The sequence below is a fragment of the Somniosus microcephalus genome, chromosome 4 (genome assembly GCF_052327205.1).
Source record: "Somniosus microcephalus isolate GS21.2 chromosome 4, FLI_Smic_1.0, whole genome shotgun sequence".
NCBI classification, from domain to species: Eukaryota; Metazoa; Chordata; class Chondrichthyes; order Squaliformes; family Somniosidae; genus Somniosus; species Somniosus microcephalus.
The window spans coordinates 337,016,951-337,043,864 of NC_140990.1; the positions used below are offsets into that span (position 1 = coordinate 337,016,951).

At 43.6% G+C, this 26,914-nt stretch overlaps 1 protein-coding gene across 4 annotated transcripts in view; it reads left to right on the top strand.

Moving 5' to 3' along the window:
- cacnb4a (calcium channel, voltage-dependent, beta 4a subunit) overlaps positions 1–26,914 on the top strand; it is a 416,613-nt gene that overhangs the window by 158,228 nt on the left and 231,471 nt on the right. Inside the window, exon 1 of one of the 4 annotated variants that reach the window (XM_085986906.1) lies at positions 4,318–4,640. The exons of the other annotated variants lie outside the window; for them this stretch is intronic. Within the exon in view, the coding sequence (XP_085843032.1) occupies positions 4,596–4,640 (45 nt within the window). The 5' untranslated portion in view covers positions 4,318–4,595. Of the gene's footprint in view, positions 1–4,317; positions 4,641–26,914 lie in introns of those variants that run through there. 4 annotated transcript variants of the gene reach the window in all.

Here is a 26,914-nt window from a genome sequence, read left to right on the forward strand (position 1 = left end):
GGTCAGAGCCTCCGCTATTTCCTCCTTTGCTTCTCTTAACAGCCTGGGATACATTTCATCCGGGCCTGGTTATTTATGTATTTTCAAAGATGCTAAACCCCTTAATATTTCCTCTCACACTATGTTTATCTCAGCTAATATTTCACACTCCTCCTCCTTAACTACATCGTCCCTCTCTTTTGTGATGACAGAACCATACCCACATCTTCCGCCTCCACACACAGGTTACCTTTTTGGTCTCTAATAGGCCCTACTCTAACCCTAACCCTAAATGCAGTTATCGTCTTGCTCTTTATGTATTTATAAAACATTTTGGGGTTTTCCTTGATTTTACTTGCCAATATTTTTCACGCCCTCTCTGCTTTCTTAATTTCCTTTTTAATTTCACCCCCATACTTCCTATACTCCTCTAGGCTTTCTGCAGTTTTTAGCTTTTGGTATCTGACATAAGCGTCCGCTTTTTGCCTTATCCTACTCTGTATCCCCCTTGACATCTGGGGGCTCTAGATTTGGGAACCCTTTTTCCTTTGTGGGAACATATTTGCTCTGAACCCTCACTATCTCCTCCTTGACTGCCTCCCACTGCTCTGACACTGATTTACCTTCAAGTACCTGTTTCCAGTCCACTTTCGATAAATCACATCTCAGCTTAGTGAAACTGGCCTTTCCCTAATTGAGAACTATGCTAAATCTAACTGAATTATGATCACTAGCACCAAAATAATCTCCCACTGATACCCCTTCCACCTGCCCAGCTTCATTCCCTAAAACCAAGTCTAGAACCGCCCCCTCTCTTGTTGGGCTTTCTTCATCCTGGCTAAAAATGTTTTCCTGAATGCATTTTAAGAATTCTGTGTCCTCTATACCTTTCACACTAATTCTATCCTAGTTAATATGAGGGTAGTTGAAATCCTCTACTATTACTGCCCTATTGTGTTTGCACTTCTCAGAAATGTGCCTACATATTTGCTCTTCTATCTCCCTCTGACTAGTTGGGGTCTGCAGTACACTCCCAGCAGTGTGATTTCCCCTTTTTTTTGGAGGGACATATGCTGTAAATTGTTTTTGGGTCACATTTTAATCCAATGCCTTCTTTTAATGTACATCATGCCTGGATCGGGAGTGGAGATCAATGAAACTTTGTTATTTTCCAAAACCCAAGCACAGTTCCACAGTGATCTTATTTGTAAGCAACTTGAAGTCCTTAAAGAGAATGTCTCCCAATTACCTGCTTCAGATCGCCAAACTGTTGACCATGACTCCTTAGCAGATGTGGGACATTTCTGTCATATTTTCAAAACCTCTTGCACCTGTTTTTGCTGATGTGAAGAAATAAAGATGCATTTATTTAGGAAATGTCATGGTTCTCAGAAGTATCTTAAAGTGCTTCATATACATTGAACCGCTTTGACTGTTGTTTTTTTGGCACATGTGGCAGCTATTTAGCAGAAAGCAAGTTCCCAGAAACAGCATTGAGTTAACGGACCAATTAATCTGTTTTTGATGGTGTTGGTTCATGGGAAGAATGTTGGGCCAGAATACTTGAAGAACCCATACTCTTCTTTGAATAGTACCGTGGTATATTGAACATCCACCTCGGTTTAATGTCACATACAAAGAGTGGCACTTCAATGCTGCACTGAAGTGTCCGTCTATTTAGGTGTTTAGGTTGTGTCTTCGCGTAATGTTTTCAATAAGGTTCTTGAACTTTGAAGTCAGCCGCCATAGGTTTATTAAGCATACAGTACATGCAATTGTACTTAAGCATGCACTTAAGAGGTAGCACTTGCAACTACACCTGACGAAGGGTCATCGACCAGAAACGTTAACTCTGTTTTTCTCTCTCCACGGGTGCTGCCTGACCTGCTGAGTGTTTCCAGCATTTTCTGTTGTTATTTCAGATTTCCAGCATCCGCAGTATTTTGCTATTGTACACCTGATGATGGTTGGATGGTGATTCAAATGTGTTACTGTTATAAGCTCAGTATCTTAGGCTTTACGAATCAAAATACTCATTGCAAACTGCCAATTTGTGTACATTTCTCGTATTTCCTCTATATGACAATCCACACAATTCTGTATTACATAATTATTCAGAAGTTAAAATACAACTCCTTGGAAGGAGAATTTAAATGACTTAACCCTTATCAATAACTTTAGTTTTCCTTACTTAAAAAGCTCTTTTTCAGTTGGGCTAACAAGTATAGCCCCTTACTTCATTATCATATTGATAGTTTCACTCTTGTTCCAGAAATTTGTTTTATTCATTCATGGGATGTGGGCGTCACTGGTATGATCAGCATTTATTGCCCATCCCTAATTGCCCTTGAGAAGGTGGTGGTGAGTCGCCTCCTTGAGCCGCTGCAGTCCGTGTGGTGAAGGTGCTCCCACAGTGCTGTTAGGGAGGGAGTTCCAGCATTTTGACCCAGCGACGATGAAGGATCAACAATATATTTCCAAGTCAGGATGGTGTGTGACTTGGAGGGGACCTTGGAGGTGGCGGTGTTCCCATGCGCCTGCTGCCCTTGTCCTTCTAGGTGGAAGAGGTCGCGGGTTTGGGAGGTGCTGCCGAAGAAGCCTTGGTGAGTTGCTGCAGTGCATCTTGTAGACGGTACACAGTGCAGCCACGGTGCGCTGGTGGTGGAGGGAGTGAATGTTTAAGGTGGTGGATGGGGTGCCCATCAAGTGGATTGTCCTGGATGGTGTCGAGCTTCTTTTGCTAGAATTGCTATTCTAAAGCCTTTAATTATACGTCCGTCCTAGTTTCAGTATCCTTCATACCAATTAAAAAGGATGATATATGCCCAGATTTTTTCCTTTGCAGAACTAACTGTTTCTCCACATTGTTACCAAATGATTAAAGTTCTCTGGAACTTTTGGAACCTGTATACAATGGCACGTCTTTAGATAAACATCTTATTACTTCCCCCTGAAACTGACCATTGCTGCAGGGTCAGCCCTGGCCCGACAGCCCAATGGTACTTTAAATTGACTTGTACTTCCCTGCTTAAAAGGCTAAAGATGAACATTACTACAATATAATGGAATCAATAGTAGCATAACATCAATAGTCTTCAGGACAGTCTGATTAACCCTTTCCGCACATGTGGAGCTGAGCTTCAGACACGCACCCTTCTGATGCTACTGGTGTCTCACACTACTGTGCTTCGCGACATGCATTTCACACCCTTGTTAACCAGTCACAATAATGTAAATACCTGATGCTGTCAAAGTACAAATACATAGAAGTTATAGGTAGAATGCCTTTCCATCGCAATTTACATGGGGACATGTTTTACCATGTCAAAATAAATTGACATAATCTGTACTCGCAATTTTTTAATTCAAATTCCTTTTCCTTTTCTGAGTTCAAAATCAATTTCAAGTCACTTTTTTTAATTTGGGTTCAGATTGCAATTGCTTTTCTCAAAGCAAATTCCAATTCCAGTTCCTTTTTGTTTTGGTTGCAGTCATGGCCACTGTGGTGCAAATGACTTAATAATGATATATAAAATGGCACCTGTACGCCGAGGTCATTATCTTTGAAAGTGCACTCTGACCTTCACTATTGTCAGTGCTTCCCCTCACCTCCTCTGCGGACACAGAAAATACACAAGAAAATCTATCTTGCAAGCCAGAAATTCCTGATGACGGTGCCCCTTTAAAAAATGAATAAATCCCAGTTAATATTCCATAAAGCAGCACTGTCATAGTAGGCTGTACAGCTAAGTAACATTACAATGTACTGTTGTTCTAAGCAAGGGCAGCTCAATTAGGAAGTGTGCAATACAGAGACTGAGGTTCAGAAACATGTACTGTATTTGCGTGCTACAGACCTACGCAAAACATGCTAGAACCTTAGAGATAGTGATGTGCTAATTATTTTACTAAACAGGGCCTGTGTGCCTCTAATGAAGTGATACTTTCTCTTTAAAGAGCTGCACATTGATGCAAATAAGCCAGTGCTAAGCGCGAAATTAGCTGAAATAATAGAAATGCTTACATGCTTCAGTTGGCCTACCAATAGGAATATCCAACAGGCGTGTTCTGCATGTAATTTCCATGCAAACATATCTCCTGGTGATAATGTCAAAATAAGGATAAGATATTGAATATTTGCGACTGGCTGAACACCGAAGTCCCTGTACAAATGGCTAAAAATAAGTTGCTTGTCTAATGCAGAAGGAATTTATCAAATCTCTTTAGGAGTTGATGAAGCTATTTTCCCCCTTACCATCAGCTCCTCATCTACAGACTAGAGGAACAAAGGGCTGTTCTCAGCTGACTGGAGTCTAGCTCAGCCAATCAGAGCGGCCCCTTCCGGCCGTGTCATCGGGACCTGATGAGGAGAGGATGCTTTTTATTCTGTAGTTGAAAGGCAGAGAAATGCCAGGTCTGAGCAGCCTCTGGGGATAACCCGCTCTCCATGATGTGAATGAACAGCGTCTCTCTCTGCTTCTTGCCTGGGCTACGCATCTCTGTAACAGACATCAGCAGGCGCCGGGATCCTGGGCCTCCTGGCTTTCCATTTGCAGCCGGACTGACATATTTATATTCTGTGGTGTTTATCAGCAGTGCTGGTTTATCAGAGCTCCATGTACGACAATCTGTACCTGCATGGATTCGATGACTCGGAGGCGGTGAGTATATGCTGTGCGAGTGAACTGGGGAGAGGATTAGAAAAGTCTATCGAGCAGCACACAGAACATTTAAAAAAAACACACTGGTTGCTATTTCTCTCACTGGCAGCGATTCCTTTTAATTCAGTGACACCTGCAATAATCCTCCATAAAGCCAGGCAATGATACATATTGTAGATATATGTGAAGACTGGAGGCCTGCCTATGCTGTAGTCATCAGCAATCCTAGTCTCTCGTTCTCTCAGCAGCAATAGCAGAAAGCAACAGCAATGGATAGTGTCTTCTCTCTCTCAAGCCTTAACAACCTCCACCCGACAACTGCTCACACAGCGTTTGAAGTGAGAGAAAAATAACAGAATAATTAGCTTACGCGCACAGAGCCAAATTGAAAATGTTTTGACTGCCTTTTTATTATTTGAAGTGCTCATTTATTTTTACCAGTTCAAAATCCAAAGTTAAAATCTATACTGTCCCCTCGAGGAGTGTGTGTGTGTTTCTCAATGGATGGCAGAGCACTGCGCTCCAGCAGAATATTGCTTGCAGCACAAGTATGGAGGATGCCTATTGCTTTGCTAACATAATTTTCACACAGCTGGATCCTAGTATGCTTTAGCCATTTTGTATGGTAAACTGTGGCATTTGAATGAGAGCAGGATGAACGGCAATATGGTACTGGTGATAAAGCTGCATTTTTAGTGATAGATCACATTTGCTGTTGGCTACTTCTGCGATACAGTTGATGTGAAAGGCCAGGATCGAAATAGCTCTATATTGTTAGCGACAGTGCTTATGGTGTCTCCTTTATGTTGATAAATCTTTTGCTCAAGTGAATTATGTGCCAAGCCAATGCATTACTTTTCTTTTCTCGACAGACTGCAGCTTTCTTTTCCCTGGTTTTAAATTGGTTAATTATTTGGATCCATAATGTACCTTTCACATCTTTCAGCCTTTGCTGAAAGCGATGCGCAATTGAGGTTAAAAGTGGTTTACATATAATCCCATAATAATGGCTGCTTTTGACAGCAGTTACTCCTCTCCGTGAACACTATTTTTAGGAGCTGTGCAAATAGCATTGTTACAGCGAGGATATTTTACATCAGTTCTCTAATGGGGAGCAACCCAGAAAGATTGTAAGTAATATCAGAAGCTGCCATATGCTCCAAGTGTTATAATGAGGATAATGCTATATGACTAACTTCTGTTATAGATATTATTGTTTGGATAGCTTTGTAACCTATTTAGTAGCTCATCCTTTGATTGACACTTGAGCCTAAATCTGACTGACACAGGTGAGCAATGAGCAACATTTGCTTTTTCAATTTTCTTCTGTGCCATACATAGTTTTACTTTGAAGCAAACTATTGGATTAGGGAGAGATCGCATCTCTGGTTTCTTGCGCCATCCAACATACTTCTTCGTTATTAAATGCACCTAAAATTAATTTTTACTGAACTTTGGTAAATTTGGAGTAGAAGTTAAAAATAAATGTGAATATTAGCTCTTAGTTCAGTGAGCATTGCTGTCTGGTTGATGAGGCTGAGGGAATGGTTGCTTATTACAGCAACAGCCTATACTGTTACCAGCAGTGTTTTCATTATATAATGTGACTGCAGACTGCAAGCCAACCACAGCCTTTTGATATTATTCCCGGGGAGCTGAAACTGTGCAAAGATAAAACTATTCAAAAGAGCATGACAGATTGACATGAAACGGTTGTGTTGGATAAGAAAGAAAGACTTGCATTTATATAGCACCTTTCCTGACCTCAGGATATCCCAAAGTGCTTTACTGCCAATTAAGTTTATATTTTTGAAGTGTAGTCACTGTTGAACTGTAAGAAACGTGGCAACCAGTGGGTGTACAGCAAGGTTCCATGAACAGCAATTTGAGATACTGACCTGATAATCTGTTTCAGGTGTTGATTGAGAGGTAAAAGTTGGTCAGGACACCGAGGAGAACTCCCCTTCTCTTCTTCGAATAATGCCATGGGATTTTTCTTACGTCCACCCGAGAGGGCAGACGGGGCCCCGGTTTAACGTCTCATCCGAAAGACGGTAGCTCTGACAGTGCAGCGCTCCCTCAGTACTACACTGAAGTGTCAGCCTGGATTAGGTGCTGAAGTCTCTGGACAAGCAAGTTTATCTACTCAACTATAATCGCTGCATTTCAAGAATAATTCATGTGTGAAGTGCTTTGAGATTTTTTGATTTGTTAGGAGAGCTATTAGGAGAAATTATTTTAGTTAGAGTAGTTGGAACATGGAATGCTTTGCTAGAGGGAGTTGTTGAGTCAGAAACCACGGCATCGTTTAAGGGAGAATTGGATCAATATTAGAAAAGATACAATACAGGTCCATGGGGAGAGAGCAAGGCAGTGGTATTCGTACTGAATTGCTCTAGCAAACAGCCTGCATAGACACAATGGGCCAAATGGTCTTACTCTGCGCTTTAGACTTTTATGGTTTAATAGTTCTGTATACAGATGATTTATTGACAATGCAAATAATTTCTGTAGCTAAACTAGAACTCTTGATAGCATTCTTTTTAAATGTGTGGTATAAATTCATAGCATCTTACAGCGCAGGAGGAGGCCACTCGGCTCATCGTGCCTGTGCCGGCTCTTTGAAAGAGCTCTCCAATTAGTCCCACTCCCCGGCTCTTTCCCCAGAGCCCTGCAAATTTTTCCTTTTCAAGTATATATCCAATTCCCTTTTCAATAGTGACAATTGAATCTGCTTCCACCACCCTTTCAAGCAGTGCATTCCAGATCGTAACAATTAACTGCAAAAAATATTCTCCTCATCTCCCCTCTGGTTCTTTTGCCAATTACCTTAAATCTGTGTCCTCTGGTGACTGACCCTCCTACCAGTGGAAACAGTTGCTCCTTATTTACTTTATCAAAACCCCTAATAATTTTGAACACCTCTATTAAATCTCCCCTTAACCTTCTCTGCTCTGAGGAGAACAATCCCAGCTTCTCTAATCTCGCCACATAACTGAAGTCCCTCATCCCTGGCATAATTCTGGTAAATCTCCTCCGCTCTCTTTCCAAGGTCTTGACATCCTTTCTGAAGTTTGGTGCCCAGAATTGAACACAGTACTCCTGTTGCGGCCTAACCAGTGATTAATAAATCTTTAGCATAACTTCCTCGCATTGGATATATAAAGAAGAATTAGTGTTGAAAAATAAGGCACTGATGAATCAGGTGATGGAATCCATGAACTCTTATGGCTTTGTGGGTGTTATGACCTGATCACACCCACAGTTTTAGTGGTAAATAACTACTTCCTGTATTTTGTTCTGATTCTCTGTATGTAATATTACAGTCATTAAGGCATTTCTTTAAATAAAACAATTGTACAAACAATGAAAACATTTTCAGAAAAATATGAAAAGTATTAAATATAAGCATTTATAGGATGGGAAAGAAACCAATTGCCCAATGAGCTTGCGCCATTTTGTTAACCATGGTAATTCTAATATTTCAAGCCTAATTGCTGCCCGTTCTCCATGTTGCTCAATCCTCTATTTCCCAAGTAAGTATCCCTCACTCTTTTTATTACTTCAATTATAACATTGCTGGGTTTAAAACAGGGTGTTAACTTACTTATCAAAGCGGGGGCTACTGCAAGGAATCCATTATTTCTCAACATTGCTTCTAGCCGTATCATCATGTCTCGTTTCAAGTACAGAACAAGACAGGCTGAATGCAGTTTTCACTTTATATTATCCTAATGATTTACCAAAGTGTAATCCTCTGTAGCAAACAAGTTGAATTCAGTTTGGACCCTAATAGATACCAGTTTGGGCTTCAAACTGAACTGCACAGGCATTCTGGAGTCAAGTGTGTATATTCTTTGGTGGTAATATCTAGAAATAATTTATTTTATCATAATGCTACATGTAATTGGTTATTAATAAGTTAACAATCACAAGGTCTGACTGAATAAATACTTGATTTGCAAGGGAGAGATGGAACAAATTCCCTGGGTGCGTTGAATTATACTGAAGGTAATTTTTGTGACCAGGGGCCAGTTCAGCAATTGTCTGTTTTGATTGCTGGAGGTAACGGGAATTGATTCCAGTTTTCCCATTTCAGCACCACTTAATTCACCATTGTGATATTTATCTTATCTACCCAGAGAGGGGTTAGAATGTGGAACTTGCTACCACATGGGGTAGTTGAGGTGTATGGCATCGATGCCTTTAAGGGGAAGCTAGATAAGTACATGAGGGAGAAAGGAATAGAAGGGCATGCAGATATGGTTAGCTAAGTCAGGTGGGAGGAGGTTCGTGTGGAGCATAAACACCGGCACAGATCAGTTGGGCCGAATGGCCTGTTTCTGTGCTGTAAATTCTATGTCATTTTATGTAATCTTGAACTACCTACCTCAAAGTCTCACCAGTGACAGTTGTGTGAATGCGAGGGCAGATTCCTGCTGTGGACTTGTCTAATGTATAGGTTTCAAACTGGGGTCCCTGAGATCATCAGACAACTCTTTATTCCATATTTTTTCTGTATTGATATATTTGCATGTTATTTTTGTTGCTGAATACTAATACCATCCTGTGTGGTGATTGCATTATTTTCTTTTGGGCATCTGGCATCTCCTTTCAAAAGTTAGTATAGAGAGTCACCTGGAATGCGCCATTATTTGTAGAGGGGTCCCCACAGAGAAAGTTGAAAACCAGTGGTCTACTGAAGATGGGGATTGAGAAAGCCTAAATTCATTCCACTTTTGACTCCTAATAGTCATCTGACACAAATGGATGTCCAGATTAGGTTTGAACCCAGGTGCCAGGTGCAGAAGGATGGTATTCAATAAAGGATCTACACCGGGCTCTCTTTGTAATAAAAGCTTTACAATTAAAGAAAGAAGAACTGGCATTTATATAGTGCCCTTTGTGACCTCAGGACCTTCCAAAATGCTTCACAGGCAATTAAGTCCCTTTGAAGTGAATGCCTAACTGTAATGTAGAAAAATGCAGCAACCAAGTTGTGCGCATCAAGGCCCCACAAACAATAATGAGATAAATGACCAGATAATCTGTTTTAGTGATGTTGGTTAAGGGACAAATATCGGTAAGGACACCAGGATAATTCCCTTGCTCCTCTTCAAAAAGTGCCATGGGCTGATTTATGCCCATCTGAGAGGGCAGCCAGGGCATCGTTTTAGCACAGCATCCGAAAGACGGCACCTCTGACAGTGCAGCACTCCCTCATTACTGCACTGGAGTGCCAGCCTAGATTATACACTCCAGTCTCTGGAGTGGGGCTTGAAACCACAATCTTCTGATTCAAGGGCTAGAGTGCTACCACTGAGTCAAGGCTGATACCCAATAAATGGGGAAAAAATAAACCCATGCATATGTCAGCACTGATGGGGCATTACCACAGAACAGCTTTTAGATGGCCAGCTGCACAGCGAACCGCTCGAACTTAAATGTTATTCAGTCCCATAATAGACTCAGCCTGCGCTATCCAGTTATTTCAATAATTCTACTCTGTTTTCGAAGAATATTCCGACGATTCTCATCTCGCTTTGCATTTTGTGACAATTAGTTAGTGTAAGGGTCAGAGAGAGGGATCAACACAGTTCACAAATACCAGCGAAAGTCACTTGTAAGAGAAGTTACATTTAGTTCACCTTTTTCGGATGGCCTTTAGTAATAGGACTCAGAGGCTCTTGTCCTGCAGCCACCAGTAACAGCTTGTCGCCAGTGCTATTCCCTAAGGGAGGTAAGGTTGCTAACTGTGTCAACCATCTACACAGAAAAATCTATGCTAACTTTGCGGTAACAGGTACAAAACACACTGAAGAAAGTAATATTTCATATTTCCAAAAGGCATTCAATAAGGGGCCACAAAAAAGATTGTTATGCAAGATAAGGGCTCATGGGGATGGGGATAATATATTAGCATGGATAGAGGATTGGCAAACCGACAGAAAACAGAGAGTAGGGATAAACGGGTCAATTTCAGGTTGGCAGGCTGTAACTAGTGGGGAGCAGCAAGGATCAGTGCTTGGGCCTCAGCTATTTGCAATCTATATTAATGAGGTATATGGGGTGTAATGTGGGGAAATGTGAGGTTATTCACTTTGGTAGGAAGAGTAGAAAATCAGAATATTTTTTAAATGGTGCAAAACTATTAAACGTTGGTGTTCAGAGAGATTTAGGTGTCCTCGTACAGGACACAGAGTTAGCGTGCAGGTACAGCAAGCAATTAGGAAGGCAAATGACATGTTGGCCTTTATTGCAAGGGGATTGGAGTATAAGAGTAAGGAAGTCTTGCTACAGTTGTACAGGGCCTTGGTGAGACCACACCTGGACAGTTTTGTCTCCTTATCTGTGGTAAGATATACTTGTCTTGGAGGCAGTGCAATGAAGGTTCACTAGATTGATTCCTGGGATGAGAGGGTTGTCCTATGAGGAGAGATTGTGTAGAGTGGGCTTATACTCTCTGGAGTTTAGGAGAATGAGAGCTGATTTCATCGAAACATATAAGATTCTGCGGGGAATTGACTGGGTAGATGCTGAAAGGTTTTTTCCCCTGCCTGGAGAGTGTAGAAATAGGGGGCATAGGCCTAGAAATTCAGTTGGGCGCTGTTTGGGGCGCCAAGCTCGCCTGGGCGCCGGAATTACCGCTGCGAGCGGAGCCACTAGCGCCATCCCGATATTCAGTTTCAGCGCCCCAAATGGAAGCGGGCCGCTACTCGAGGCTCCCCGTGCCTGGCTTGGGGCGCTCACACTGAATATCGCCGTGCTAAGGGCCACAGCGCCACACGCTGCGGCACGGCATGCTGCGGTACTGCAGGCCTTCCTCCCACTGTTAAGGGGGAGGTGCCTGCAACAGCGCGATCCCCGCTCGCGAGTGCCGGCAAATGAGCCCGGCACCAAGGAGAAGTGCCGGGCTCTCGGGAAACAGCCGGCAATGCCGCGGGGGGGGGGGGGGGTTTAGGAGGCCGGGGACGGAGGTGCTGGCAGGCGACCGCCGAAAAAGCGGCCGCCCCGCACCTCCACCTTAACCAGCACCACTACCACCACAGGTAGGCCCTGTGAACCGGTCGCGATTTGCGACCGGCGTTAAAGAGGCAGGCGCGACCAAATATGGTGATCGGGGCGGGAGCGGGGCGCTGCGCACACCGATGACGTCATCGGTGGCGGCGCAGCGCTACAGGCTAACGCCGCCATTAGCGCCCCGCTAAATATCGCGGGAGGTGTGGCCAGTGGCGCTAAAGCCACTAAATGCCCTCTTTGGGCGCTAACTGGTGGCGCAGCCCACTGAATTTCTAGGCCATAGTCTCAGGAGAAGGGGTCGGCCATTTAAGACTGAAATGAGGAGAAATTTCTTCACTCAGAGGGTTGTGAATCTTTGGAATTCTCTATCCCAAAGGGCTGTGGATGCTGAGTTGTTGAGTATATTTAAGGCTGAGATCGATAGATTTTTGGATACTAAGGGAATCAAGGGATATGGGGATCAGATGGGAAAGTGTTGAGGTCGAAGATCAGCCATGACCTTATTGAATGGCGGAGCAGGCTCGAGGGGCCATATGGCCGACTCCTGCTCCTAATTATTATGTTCTTATCGAGTTAGTTGCTTCAGCATCTGAAAAAACGCCTGAATCAATTAAAAAGGCGTTCCTCTAGATAGCTCTTTAAATGTTTTTATATTCCACATAGTCAATCACTACCACTTGGCAGTATTCGGGATACCTGTGCAGACACTGGTACTGAATTGTCTTTGTTTTACTTGTACACTTTATCTGCTCGCTCACGATGTAAATGTATGTGACATCTCTGGGTTAAGGAATGGAGACTCAGCTCCTAATCGCCATCCAATGAGTTCTGTTGGAAAGGCATTAATCTGGTCATCAGTTGATGACAGGATTGATTTTGACCGTGATGCCATCCATTACATTCTCTTGCCGTTCTTCTACTACTGCTTGCCATCTTTTCCGACTCAGTGAAGTGCCTTGGAACAATAACTGCAGTAAAGGTGTTCTATAAGTGCCAATTGTTGCTAGCCAAACGGCCTGTTCATGCTCACTGTTAGAATGGCTTAGGAAGAGGGGAAGGAAAGAAAATTGGGGAAAAGGAAGGAAAACAAAAGCATCAGTACGGTAGATTTGGCAGTGTGCCACCATTAAGTTAATACAGGTACAACTGATTTTGTTTTATCCAGTTGCTCTGCTCAAAATTGCCAATAACTCACCCAGCAATGGTATTTGCATCGAGGCTGAGATTCTAACGAGCGCTTTTTGATTTGGAGTGTAATTTGGAGGGCTAATTTGTATTGCGGTGAAAATATGTTTGCATTGCATTACATGGCACAAATACATAAATAAATCTGCTTGCTCTGTTCTCGTTGCCCCACATGCTGTGGCACTTCTCTTTTATGGTGTGCCATGAAAGGAAGGGCACAGTCAGAATTGATGTGTTGCCAGGAACTGCTAGATCAACTTTAATCCCTTACATGGATGACACGAATGCTGTGACAACCCCATCCATACCACAGTCAGAGTGGTGACACATCGTTGAAAAAAATTACCTTTTGAAACCCAATCTATACACGGCTGACTCCAATGAATCAGATATGACAAATACTATTCTGAATTTTACTTTCCTTATTTTCCAGATCTTTTTTAGTTGTGAGGAGGATGCGGTGTTAGGATTGGAGATGCACGACCAATTCCTCCCGGGAGTCCTTCCACAATTCCATTGCACCGAATTGAAAGTCTCTTATTAATATTTATTAACACTTATTTGACAGCGAGAAGCAGCATTTTCTGCACTGCTCTGTACAATGCATTTATCAGTGCCTCGAGGCTCTTTGAGACACAGGGCATCGGCACCCACGCTGGCAAATAATAATAGAATCAGCCCTGCGTCTGACTTCCAGCATGCAAGCTGATGTACTGTTATAGCAAGTCCTTTCTGTTTTAGTATAATAGATTTGAAACCTATCATCAGGCGACTTCTTGCTCTGAGAATTGTATAGGAGGATTTGTGTAAACACTGTTTTTGTTAAAACCATCAACATGGGCATCTGTTGAGAGCAAGAATAATCCGCGACTCAAATGGTATTCGGCTGTATGCAATGTATTTCTGTGCCACTCTCCTGTTAGACATTTTGCATTATGCCACTACGGAGGTGGCGATGACAGGGAAATATTTATAGAATGTTAAGTGTGGGCAATATTTTAAACTCTTTTGATTGGCACATTAGCTTGGACGTCATCCCCCCATTAATATAATGTTGGAGATGGAGAAGTGTCACTGTGCCACAATGTACTGTCGAAACTTAAAATTAAAATGTGTTTGCTTACGGACGTGATGGCTGTTTAAATTTTATAAAGAAATTCAGGCTCATAGCCAGAGAGGAAACAGCTTTTAAACTCCCTCTGCCATGGCAATGCCATTTCTTCCTCAGCCTAACATCCAGGACATTAACACAAAGTCAAGGGAAAATGTATTCAGTCTGACTTATTAATGTTGCTAAGATGCTATGTTTAGTGCCACTCAAAAAGTATCAATTTACCTTGCATTGGAATTAATGCCAATGTAAATACCACAAGTAGAATTCAACCCAAAAGATTTTGCACATGGTAAAAGAAATTGGTGCTGTCTCTTCGTTCTGCAAAATTATATTTGCTCTCACCTCTGTGATCCTGACAGCTTGTGAATCCTCTTTATTTGGGTTTATTGTGTCAGCATTAATAGCCCACTCACTGTGCTGGAGTGCAAAAGTTTGATTTTTTTAATGTTAATACTACCACTTCAGTATGCAAATCCAGGGATCATGCGGCTTCTGACATTCTGATGTGCTTGTTCAGAAATGGCTGCCCACAGTGCAGGTAAGTCTGAGTTTAGTCTGCAGGGTATTCTGCGTGTGTATATATATATATATATTTTTCTAAATAAGTAGGAAAGGTCAGCTGAATTGGTCCAGTCTCCAGTATCTCTCTTTGCATCTCGTTGCCCCAGTCTTGCTTTCAGACACATGCACCACACTCGCCATCTGCCTCACATGCCCTCCCTCTATTGGACAGCAATAGGGATTCCACCATAAACTTACAAATAGTAAGTAATGTTTCCATGGCTTATCACTCTTCCGAAGGTTACATTTTCTTTTATTCAAGGTTTAAAATACTTCAACTATTTCTGGGGAAATGCTTACTGCTTTTTATAATTTTGAAAATGTTGCAGACTGAATAGGCCAGGGCACTTCTTCCCTTCCAGATTACTCTGTGTCTCCAATATCCCCTTTACTCACTTTCTGATATCCCTTCTGACTTGCTCCATGTCTCCAACATCTCCTCCTACTGCTAACACTGAGATCCACCTTTTCAACTCGGTCTTCAGAAATATTCCTGTTCTCTCATTCTCTGGTGCTCTTTCTGCCCACTCTGCACCTTGAATGTTCCCTAATCCCCTGATTATACATTTCTGAAGTTCCAAGCTAGGTTGCGCCTATGAAAAATATTAAACCTATTAGATCGCAAAGACAATTAGAAGGGCACAGAATGTACTCTGGGTGGGGGACTTCAATGTCCATCACCAAGAGTGGCTCAGTAGCACCACTACTGACTGAGCTGGCCGAGTCCGGAAGGACATAGCTGCCGGACTGGGCCTGCGGCAGGTGGTGAGAGAACCAACACGAGGTAAAAACCTACTTGACCTCGTCCTCACCAATCTACCTGTCGCAGATGCATCTGTCCATGACAATATTGGTAGGAGTGACCACCGCACAGTCCTTGTGGAGACGAAGTCCCGTCTTCACACTGAGGACACTCTCCATCGTGTTGTGTGGCACTACCACCGTGCTAAACGGGATAGATTCAGAACAGATCTAGCAGCTCAAAACTGGGCATCCATGAGACGCCGTGGGCCAGCAGCAGCAGCAGAATTGTATTTCACTACAACCTGTAACCTCATGGCCCAGCATATCCCTCACTCTACCATTACCATCAAGCTAGGGGACCAACCCTAGTTCAATGAGGAGTGCAAAAGAGCAGGCCAGGAGCAGCACCAGGTGTACCTAAAAAATGAGGTGCCAACCTGGTGAAGCTACAACACAGGACTACATGTATGCTAAACAGCGGAAACAGCATGCTATAGACAGAGCTAAGTGATCCCATAACTAATGGATCAGACCTAACCCCTGCAGTCCTGCCACATTCAGTCGTGAATGGTGGTGGACAATTAAACAACTAACAGAAGGAGGAGGCTCCATGAACATCCCTATCCTTAATGATGGCGGAGTCCTGCGCGAGTGTGCAAAAGATAAGGCTGAAGCGTTTGCAACAATCTTCAGCCAGAAGTGCCGAGTGGATGATCCATATCGGCCTCCTCCTGAGGTCCACACCATCACAAAAGCCAGTCAGAAATGGCTGAGTGCACTGGCTACAGCAAAGGCTATGGGACCCGACAACATTCTGGCTGTCATGCTGAAGACTTGTGCTTCAGAAGGTGGTGGTGAGCCGCCTTCTTTAACCGCTGCAGTCCGCAGGGTGAAGGTACTCCCATAGTGCTGTTAGGGAGGGAGACCCAGGATTTTGTGCCTCTAGCTAAGCTGTTCCAGTACAGCTGCAACACTGGCATCTACTGAACAATGTGTAAAACTGCCCAGGTATGTCCTGTCCACAAAAAGCAGGACAAATCCATTCCAGCCATTTACCGCCCCATCAGTCTACTCTCAATCATCTGCACAGTGCTAGAAGGTGTTGACGACAGTGCTATCAAGCGGCACCAATTCACCACTAACCTGCTCACCAATGCTCAGTTTGGGTTCTGCCAGGACCACTTGGCTCCAGATCTCATTACATCCTTGGTCCAAACATGGACAAAAGAGCTGACTTCCAGAGATGAGGTGAGAGTGACTGCCCTTGATATCAAGGCAGCATTTGACTGAGTGTGGCATCAAGGAGCCCTAATAAAACTGAAGTCAATGGGAATCAGTGGGAAAGCTCTCCACCTAGCAAAAAGGAAGATGGTTGTGGTTGTTGGCAGCCAATCATCGCAGCCGCAGGACATCGCTGCAGGAGTTCCTCAGGGCAGTGTCCCAGGCCCAACCATCTTCAGCTGCTTAACCAATGACCTTCCCTCCATCATAAGTTCAGAAGTGGGGATGTTCGCTGATGATAGCACAGTGTTCAGTTCCATTCGCAACTCCTCAGATAATGAGCAGTCCGTGCCCACAAGCAGCAAGACCTGGACGTCATTCAGGCTTGGGCTGATAAGTGACAAGTAACATTCGCACCACACAAGTGCCAGGCAATGACCATCTCCAACAAGAGAGAGTCTAACCACTGCCCCTTGACATTCAACAGCATTACCATCGCCGAACCCCCCACCATCAACATCCTGGGGTCACCATTGACCAGAAACTTAACTGGACCAGCTGCATAAATACTGTGGCAACACTAGCAGGTCAGAGGCTGGGTACTACAAGATGCACTGCAGCAATTCGCCAAGACTTCTTCGGCAGCACCTCCCAAACCCGCAACCCCTACCACCTAGAAGGACAAGGGCAGCAGGCGCATGGGAACACCACCACCTCCAAGTTCCCCTCCAAGTCACACACCATCCTGACTTGGATATATATCGTCGTTCCTTCATCGTCGCTGGGTCAAAATCCTGGAACTCCCTCCCCCAATAGCACTGTGGGAGTACCTTCACCACACGGACTGCAGTGGTTCAAGAAGGCGGCTCACCACCACCTTCTCAAGGGCAGTTAGGGATGGGCAATAAATGCTGGCCTTGTCAGCAACGCCCACATCCCAGCGAATTAATGAAAAAAAACTAGTTGTTTACAAGTATAAATGCAAGAACTTTAAAACACAAGAAAGTATATTTATATTGCTCGGATCTGGGAGTTACAATATTACTTCAGAGAATCACGGCTATAATACTTCATGGTTGGGCAAAGCCATGCTTGTAGGGTAACTTACAGAAGAAAAGCATGCTTGAGAAAAAATCTGATTTATATTCGGTCCAGTGGCAGCAGTTTGATTTGAGGAAGCCAAGATTGGACCCAAATTGATTGAAAGTTTAAGCAACTATTATCAGGAAGTTGGATCATTAATAGAAGTAGTGATGGTAATAGACTCGATAAAGCCGAGCTGGGCTATGGTGCATATTCTATGCAGATGATGTTGTAGTTGATTAAAAATAGATACAATTATTTAACCTGTTTCTGGCTGTGGGTTTGTTGCTCTTCACTTTACTTAAGATAAACCAAGGCCAGTTTTCAACTAAAAATTTCATATCTGCGAATTACACCAAAGTTTGAATTTTGTATACTTTGTAAACAGAATACAAATTCTAGGGAATGTAGATAATGCAAAGCACAGACCATAGTCCTACATTTCCAAGGAGGGATGCACCAGCCACTCTTGATGCAATGTACATTTGTTAAAGAGCTCTTGATTAACTTTTGCCGATACTAGTAGTATCTTTTGTAGTAGGTCCATCCACCACTAATGCCTCAGCTGTCCATGAGAATATTCGATACCCATGATGAAGTTACAAGTTCTAATCAAGGGTCTCAGACAATGTCAAATAGCTGTCGTTTATGAGCTTTATCTGAATGCAGATATAGATTATTGGTTTGAACTCACCCTGCTGTCTGTCATTTGCTGCAGTTTGTATTGGTTTACTTGCTCGTGAGTTTTTGATTCTGTTTATGCAGCAGTGTTTGTGCCACGGTCACTTAACCACTCGCGCAATGTCCTGATGTGAGATGAAATGAAAAGTATTAAGGCGTGTGATGTTCATGCAAGAGTGATATGATTGCAGGGTTATATTTGGCAGATAATTGAAACTTAGGGCTAGATTTTCATGGAGCCGTCAGGCGGGGTTTCAGGCGTGTGGCGGGAGGGGGCGGAAATCCTGAATTTGGGGGTCCTGACACCATCCCGCCCAAAACCCCGCCCCACGTAAGTTTCAGGGGCGGCGGGTACCCGCCCCGCACTGGGACCCACCGAAACCAGGCGGGAAGGGATTAGTGCCAATTAATTGCCTGTTAACAGTTTTTAGCCTAATCCCTATTTTGAGGGGTTTCGTGTGGGTTTCCCGACGGCTCCAAACCACGCCAGGTTAGAGCATGTGGGGTTGAAGGACTTGGAGGGGTCGCGATGTTGGCGCTCAGGTGAGTGATGGGTGCATGAGTGTAAAGGTAAGTGTGTTTGGTGTGTCTAAAGTGTGTAAAGAACTTTTACTTACCTGTACTTACCTTCACAGCCTTTCTTCCTGTAGCCGTCGGGAGCCCATCACTCAGCCGGCACTTAAAGCTGAACGGCTGCAATCTGTGAAAAGTGACAGCCTTCAGCTTTGAGTGCTGCTGAGAGTTCTAACTGAGCCTATGCAGAAGGACTCATGTCAGAACTCAGACTGTCAGTGTTTGACAGCTTCAAACAGCTGTGAAACACTGATATTTCATCTGTCAAGAACTCTTGACAGATGAAATTGCAGTCTGTGACGTCACCTGTTGCCGGGTGGCCCTTAATTGGCCTGCTGAGCCCGCTGGGCGGGCTCAACAAGGTCAATCAAGGGGAAATCGCGCGGATTGGCCGGACGTCAAAGTAGGTGGGTCTAAAACCCGAAAGTTGTAGTCCCGCCTTCTTCCCGACGACTTTGGCAAAATCGACCCCTTACTTTTCAAAGAGGCATGCAGCATAGAAGGTGGCCATTTGGCTCATTGTGCCTGTACCAGATTTTTGAAAGAGCTATCCAATTAGTCCAACTCCCATGTTCTTTCCCCATAGCTCTGCAATATTTTCCACCTTCAAGTCATTATCTGTTTCCTTTTTGAAAGCTATTATTGAATTTACTTCCACCACCCTTTTAGGCAGTGTATTCCAGATCATCATAACTCACTGCGTAAAACAAATTCTCCTCTTCTGCTCTTGGTTCTTTTGTCAATTACCTTAAATCTGTGTCCTCTGGTTACCGATCCTGCTGCCAGTTTCTTCGTGCTTACTCTATCAAAATCCCTCATAATTTTGAACACTTCTATTAAATCTCCTTTTATCCTTCTCTGCTCCAAGGAGAACAATCCCAGCTTCTCTAGTCTCTCCACATAACTGAAGTCCCTCGTCGCTAACACCGTTCTAGTAAATTTCCACTACACTCTCTACAAGGCCTTGACATCCTTCCTAAAATGCGGTGCCCAGAATTGGACACAATACTCCAGCTGAGGCCTAACCAATCGTTTATAAAAGTTTAGCATAACTCCCTATGCCACTATTTATAAACCCAAGGATCCCGCTTGCTTTTTTAACAGCCTTATCTACTTGACTTGTCACCTTCAAAGATTTGTGTATGTAAATCCCCAGGCCTCTCTGTTCCTGTACCCATTTTAAAATTGTACCAATTCGTTTATATTGCCTCTCCTCATTCCTCCTATCAATATCCATCACATCACAGTACTCTGCATTAAATTTTATCTGCTATGTGTCTGTTCACTTCACCAGTCTGCCTATGTCTTTCTGAAGTCTGCTACTATCCTCCTCCCTGTTTACTGCATTTCCAAGTTTCGTGTCATCTGCAACTTTGAAATTATGCCCTCTATACCCAAGTCCAGACTATTAATATATATCGAAAAGAGCAGTGGTCCTAATACTCACCCCCGGGGGACACCACTGTATACTTTCCTCCAGTCTGAAAAGCAACCGGTCACCTCTTCTCTCTGCTTGCTGTACCTTAACCAATTTTATACCCATGCTGGCACTGCCCCTTTAATCCCGTGGGCTTCAATTTTGCTAACAAGTCTATTATATGGTACTTTATCAAACGCCTTAATCAAATTACTCTCAGCAACCCTCTCCATTACTTCATCAAAGATCTCAACCAAGTTTGTCAGACATGATTTGCCTTTAACAAATTTGTCCTGGCTATTATTTATTAACCCATGTTTTTCCAATTCCAATTAATTTTGTCCCGGATTATTGTCTCTAAAAGTTTTCCTACCACCGACGTTAGGCTGACTGGTCTGTAATTACCGGGTGTATTCCTCTCCCCTTTTTTTGAGCAGGGGTGTAACTTTTACAACCCTCCAGTCCTCTGGCACCACTCCATATCCAAGGAGGATTGAAATATTTTGGCCAGAGCTTCCTAGTACATGAAACACAAAAAATTAGCATGCAGGTACAGCAAGTAATTAGGAATGCTAATGGAATCACAGAAGTCACAGAAATCACAGAAACCCCACAGTGCAGATAGAGGCCATTTCGGCCCATCGAGCCTGCACCGACACATATCCCACCCGATCCCCATAACCCCTACACCAACACATATCCCACCCTATCCCCGTAACCCCACGTATTTAATCCCCCTAACACTAAGGGTCAATTTATCATAGCCAATCAACCTAACCCGCACATCTTTGGACTGTGGGAGGAAACCGGAGCACCCGGAGGAAACCCACGCAAACACGGGGAGAATGTGCAAACTCCACACAGACAGTCGCCCGAGGCCGGATTCGAACCCGGGTCCCTGGCGCTGTGAGGCAACAGTGCTAACCACTGCCACCGTGCTTTGTTGGCCTTTATTGCAAGTGGTATGGAGTATAAAAGTAGAGAAGTTTTGATGCAACTTTACAGGACGCTGGTGAGACCGCACCTGGAGTACTGCGTACAGTTTTGGTCTCCTTATTTAAGGACGGGTATACTTGCACTGGAGGCAATGCAGAGAAGGTTCACAAGGTTGATTCCTGGGATGATGGGATGAAGGGGTTGAATTATGACGAAAGGTTGAGCAGGTTGGGCCTATACTCATGGGAGTTTAGAAGAATGAGAGGGGATCTTATTGAAACATATAAGATTCTGAGGGGGATTGACAGGGTGGATGCTGAGAGGATGTTTCCCCTAGTGGGGGAATCTAGAACTAGGGGGCATAGTTTCAGAATAAGGGGTCGCCCATTTAAGACGGAGATGAGGAGGAATTTCTTCTCTGAGGGTCGTGAATCTTTGGAATTCTCTACCCCAGAGAGCTGTGGAGGCGGAGTCATTGAATATATTCAAGGCGGAGATTGACAGACATTTGAACGACAGGGGAGTCGAGGGGTATGGGGAGAGAGCGGGAAAGTGGTGAGGCCAAGCTTGGATCAGCCATAATCTTATTGAATGGCGGAGCAGGCTCGAGGGGCCAATTGGCCGACTCCTGCTCCTGTTTCTTATGTTCTTATGTTCCAAAATTTCCACCCTTACTTCCCTCAACAACCTAGGAAGCATCCTATCTGGACTGGGTAACTTTTCTACCTTTTAAGTACCTCTTTATCTATTTCTTGATGAAATTTTCTTCCGCATATTTCATGTTGTTCCCTTCTTTCATCCTGATTGAACAATTACCTTTTTATATTAATAGCAACTTTATGCACTAATACTGGACCACAAATTTAGGAAATCTGCTTACTGATGAATGCTTCCATTCCATTCTGAGATGTTTCCAAACCCTGCCATACCCTTATATTGAGCTAACTTGTGAAAAAATATGCAACGGAATGTCCAATCCACAGAACTTAGAAGGATACAAAAGGAATTTTTTTTTTTTACTTTACCCTCATACTTCAATTTTCAACAAGTTACATGAATAGACAAATACATTTTAGGTAATTCATTAGTTTCATGCTCAATACAAAATGTTTTATTCTCTTTAAAAACAAATCTCCACATATTATAAGAATTTAAGAAATAGGAGCAGGAGTAGGCCATTCGGCCCCTCGAGCCTGCTGCGCCATTCAGTAAGAACATGGCTGATCTTCTACCTTATCTCCACTTTCCCGCCCAATCCCCATATCCCTTGATTCTCTTTGTGTCAAAAAATCTATTGATTTCAGTCTTCAATATACTCAAGGACTGAGCATCCACAGCCCTCTGGGTAGAGAATTCCAAAGATATGCAACCCTCTGAGTGAAGACATTCCTCCTCATCTCAGTCCTAAATGACCAACCCCTTATTCTGAGACTATGACTCCTAGTTCTAGACTCACCAGCCAGGGGAAACAACCTCTCAGCATTTACCCTGTCAAGCCCTCTAAGAATTTTATACATTTCAATGCGATCACCTCTCATTCTTCTAAACTCCAGAGAATAAAAGCTCATTCTACCCAATCTCTCCTCCTAGGACAACTCTCTCATCGCAGGAATCAATCTAGTGAACCTTCGTTGCACCCCCTCTAAAGCAAGTATATCCTTCCTTAGGTAAGGAGACCAAAACTGTGCACAGTACTCCAGGTGTGATCTATATAATTGCCGCAACACTTCCTTACTCTTATACCCCAATCCTCTTACAATAAAGGTTAACGTACCATTTGCCTTCCTTAGTGCTTGCTGTACCTGCATGTTAACTTTCCGTGATTTATCTGCATACCAACATTTACTAGTCTCTCACCTTTTAAAAAAATTCTGCTTCTCTATTCTTCCTACCAAAGTAGATAATTTCACATTTCCTCACGTTATAGTCCATCTGCCACCTTTTCTGTCATAATCCTCCACAAATGGTTCCTCTGCATCCATGCTATTTTCTTCCATTGGGAGGACATGATGGTCAAGCTCATGGACACTGCCATGGATGCAGGTAATGAAAAGACAAGTGGATTACTTGTTGGCACTCATACTGACTCTCCAGATCTTTCACGGCCCACAACGACAATTGGGTCAATTCTTGAGACATCCGACCTTGTTAAAGTTGCTCCTGGTTCCATCATGAAGTTTTGTCATCTAATGTACAAAACAAAGGAGCCATTTCTTGATTCACCTGTGAAAAGTTGAATCATAGTCAACATTTATGCTCGCACTTCTCCTGAGCGTGAGCATTATGAATGTTGACCATTGTAACTGGGAAGTGAGGCAAAATGGTCCAGGAGACCCATTTCAACACAATTAACCCACATCTTATTTAACAACACCACTTAATTTTGTTAAGAGAGATCAGGGAAGGAAATTAGTGGCCCTGAACATGAGGTCGGAGGCTTCCCGCGGGGAAATGCCTCCGATCTGCAAATAAAATCTCGCGTCCGGGTACCCGCAGGTAGAGGTCCACGTATCACAGGTGCACTCACGGTTCGCAAGCGCCCCTGGGATCATGTGGGCTGGCCCAACGAATGACAGAAGGGAATCCCCATTCATGCTTATGGGGATTCCGTATGTACAGAAACCCCATAAGCATGAATGGGAATACCTCCAAAAATACATCTACACTTCACATAAATAAATAAAAAATTACAAATTTAAAATGGCATTTAATTAAACATTTAAAACAAAAATTTAATGTTTTGAAAAATAAATTTACATGTTTTAATGGGCTAAAAATAAACTTACCTTATTGCACAGGGTTTTTAATGTATAAATGATTGCTAAAATGTTATTTTTATGTTTTTTTAAACTCTTACACTGGTAAAAGCAGGCCTGCTTTTACCAGGCGTAAGAATTTGACAGGCATTCGCTGGGCAGAAGTTGGGCAAATGGCGCAACTCTCCACCTGTGGAGGCTCTTTTCTCGGGGATGCGGAGGATCTGTCTTGACAGATCGCAAGTTCCGGGTTTTCGCGCATGTGCTTCGCATGCCTAAACCTGGAACTTGCGTGGCCCTTACAGGCGCGTGCACACCTCATCAGCGCCCATAAGGGCCGCAAATTATGGCCCAATGTTCCCTAAAGTAGGAGATCAACAGGTGGTATGGGAAGGAAGTCCGTGATAGAATAATCTTCATGGATTTTGATGGGCTTTTCTTACACTGGATTTTTTTACGTTTTATTGCTGCAGATACTGATCCATTCCACCCAATACCTCTGTTGTTAATGGAATTTTGGAAACTGTATGTACAAAAGGAAATGTGGAGCGTAGTTCTCTGAGAAATAAATCAAAGAGTGACACTCAACCTCAGAATGATTCTCCAAAAACTGCCAATCTGTATCAAGACAACAGTGGTACTGCAGGATAGTGAAGGAAGGGTGAAGGCCTCGGATGAGTTCTTGGCAAATAAGAAGTTAGGTTGCCAGATTCGGTGGGTAGGTTTGAATTACCAAATTTTAGTGTCAACCAAAACATATTAATAAACTGTGCTGCAAAGGTGCATTCAATGGCAGAATATTCCAGATGACTGGCCTTCTTCAATGTGCCCCATTTTGATAATTTTACAATAATGACAGTGTAGAATTGTGCATAGATGGAAGAATATATCATGACTCACTTATCTGTGTAGGGTCCATGGTTGCAAAACTACAAGTAACAGGGAGCTTAGCAAGTCAATGTTATGTACTTTCAATAAGGCATGTATATTATATCTGTGTATCTTAATGTTGTGTCCTTCAATAATCAGACAACAGACTGCAGGGAACGATCAACAGGTGTTTACTGAATGAGGGTTACTCTGCAACTGACTGTACAGATCACTACTCAGGGTTTATATACAGGTGTGGTCACTGCTGGTACTACAGGATACAGGAGCTGTAAAAAGTAGTTCTCCCCCTTAAAGGCACATACATTACAATTCCTCCCCTTTTAGATTAACAGTACCATAACACTCATTTAACAATTAAACATCAAACTAATTACAATTAACACCTTTAACATGCAACATTAACTGAAAATAGTCTATTTATAAATTCAGTCTTTGGGGAGGCTTCCTGATTTTTTCTGGATAACGCCTTTCCCGAGTGTCTCGCTCTTGGTGCGGAGGCGATTCTAACACCCTGTCGTCAGTTGATTCATCAGCTTCCAATGCTATTGTTTCTAAGGTAGATGTGACCTGTATGTCGGGTTCCTCACCAGGTACGTATGGCCGAGACATGGTGTTGACTCGTTCCTGTGACTCTAGGATCTGGTCAGCATGGCGTCTCACAATGTTCTCCCCAACATCCACTGTGTACATTAGTGGCCCCTGCCGTGTGCATATCGTTCCTGGTTGCCATTTCTCTGTTCGGTAGTCGCGGGCCAAGACTGGTTGCCCTATATTGAAGCTCCTTGTCGGCTTCTCATTGATGTGCTGGAATTGCTTACTCGCAACATCTCTTCGTACATTTGGTCTGAGCAAATCCAGACGAGATCTCAACCTTCGGTTAAAGAACATCATGGCCGGGGCCTGGTTGGTGACTGCATGTGTCGCATTTCTGTAGGCTAACAGGAAATTGTCCACCTTATGCTGCAGTGCAATGTCGTCATCGCACATGGCCTTTACTGCTTTTTTAAAGGTTTGTACGAACCTCTCAGCCAATCCATTTGTGGCTGGATGATACGGGGCGGATGTGTAATGCCTTACCCCATTCCTTTTCATAAATCTTCAAAACTCTTCGGACACAAACTGTGGTCCGTTATCAGAGCAAATCTGCTCTGGCAAGCCGTTCCTAGCAAAAATGGTCCGTAGGACTGCAATAGTTTTCTCCGTGGTGGTGGAGGACATTTTGATCACCTCAGGACATTTTGAGTGCGCATCCACGGCGATTAAAAACATTGAATCCATGAATGGACCAGCAAAATCAATATGCACCCGTTGCCATGGAGATGAGGGCCACTCCCATGGGTGTAGAGGGGCATGTGGTGGTGCATTTTGGACCTTCTGGCATCCTGAGCAGCTCTTTGTCAGGTCCTCAATTTGCTGATCGATCCCCGGCCACCACACATAAGCTCTAGGAAGGCTTTTCATTTTCACCCCTCCCAGATGACCTTCGTGAAGCTCATTGAGCACTCTCTCCCTTAACTTGGGTGGAATTACCACTCGGGATCCACACATCAAGGTCCCCTGGCATACTGACAGCTGTTCTCTTCTGGATGAGAATGCTGGCAACAGTGAGTCGCCATGTGCTGGCCATCCCTTCACCGTCAAATCATATACCTGAGACAGTGTCGGGTCATTTCGGGTCTCCTTCTCTATACCAGCGTTAGTTACTGGCAAGCATTCAATTATAGTCGAATGAAATATTTCGACAGTATCCACTGCTGGTGCTTCCTCCGCAGTAGGCAGTGGCAGGCGTGATAGCCCATCAGCGTTTCCATGCTGTTTCGTGCCCTTATACTCGATTTCATATTGGTGCGCTCCTAGAAAAAGGGACCATCTTTGTAGCCGTTGCGCAGTCATCACCGGAATGCCCTTCTTTGGATTAAAGATGGAGACAAGTGGTTGGTGGTCGGTCAGCAAGGTGAACTTCTGCCTGTGCAGATAGTGGTTGAACTTTTTCACTCCCCACACTAGGCTGAGGGCCTCCCTGTCAATCTGGGCGTAGTTACGCTCGGCTGAGGTTAGTGACCGAGATGCAAAGGCTACTGGCCTCTCCGAG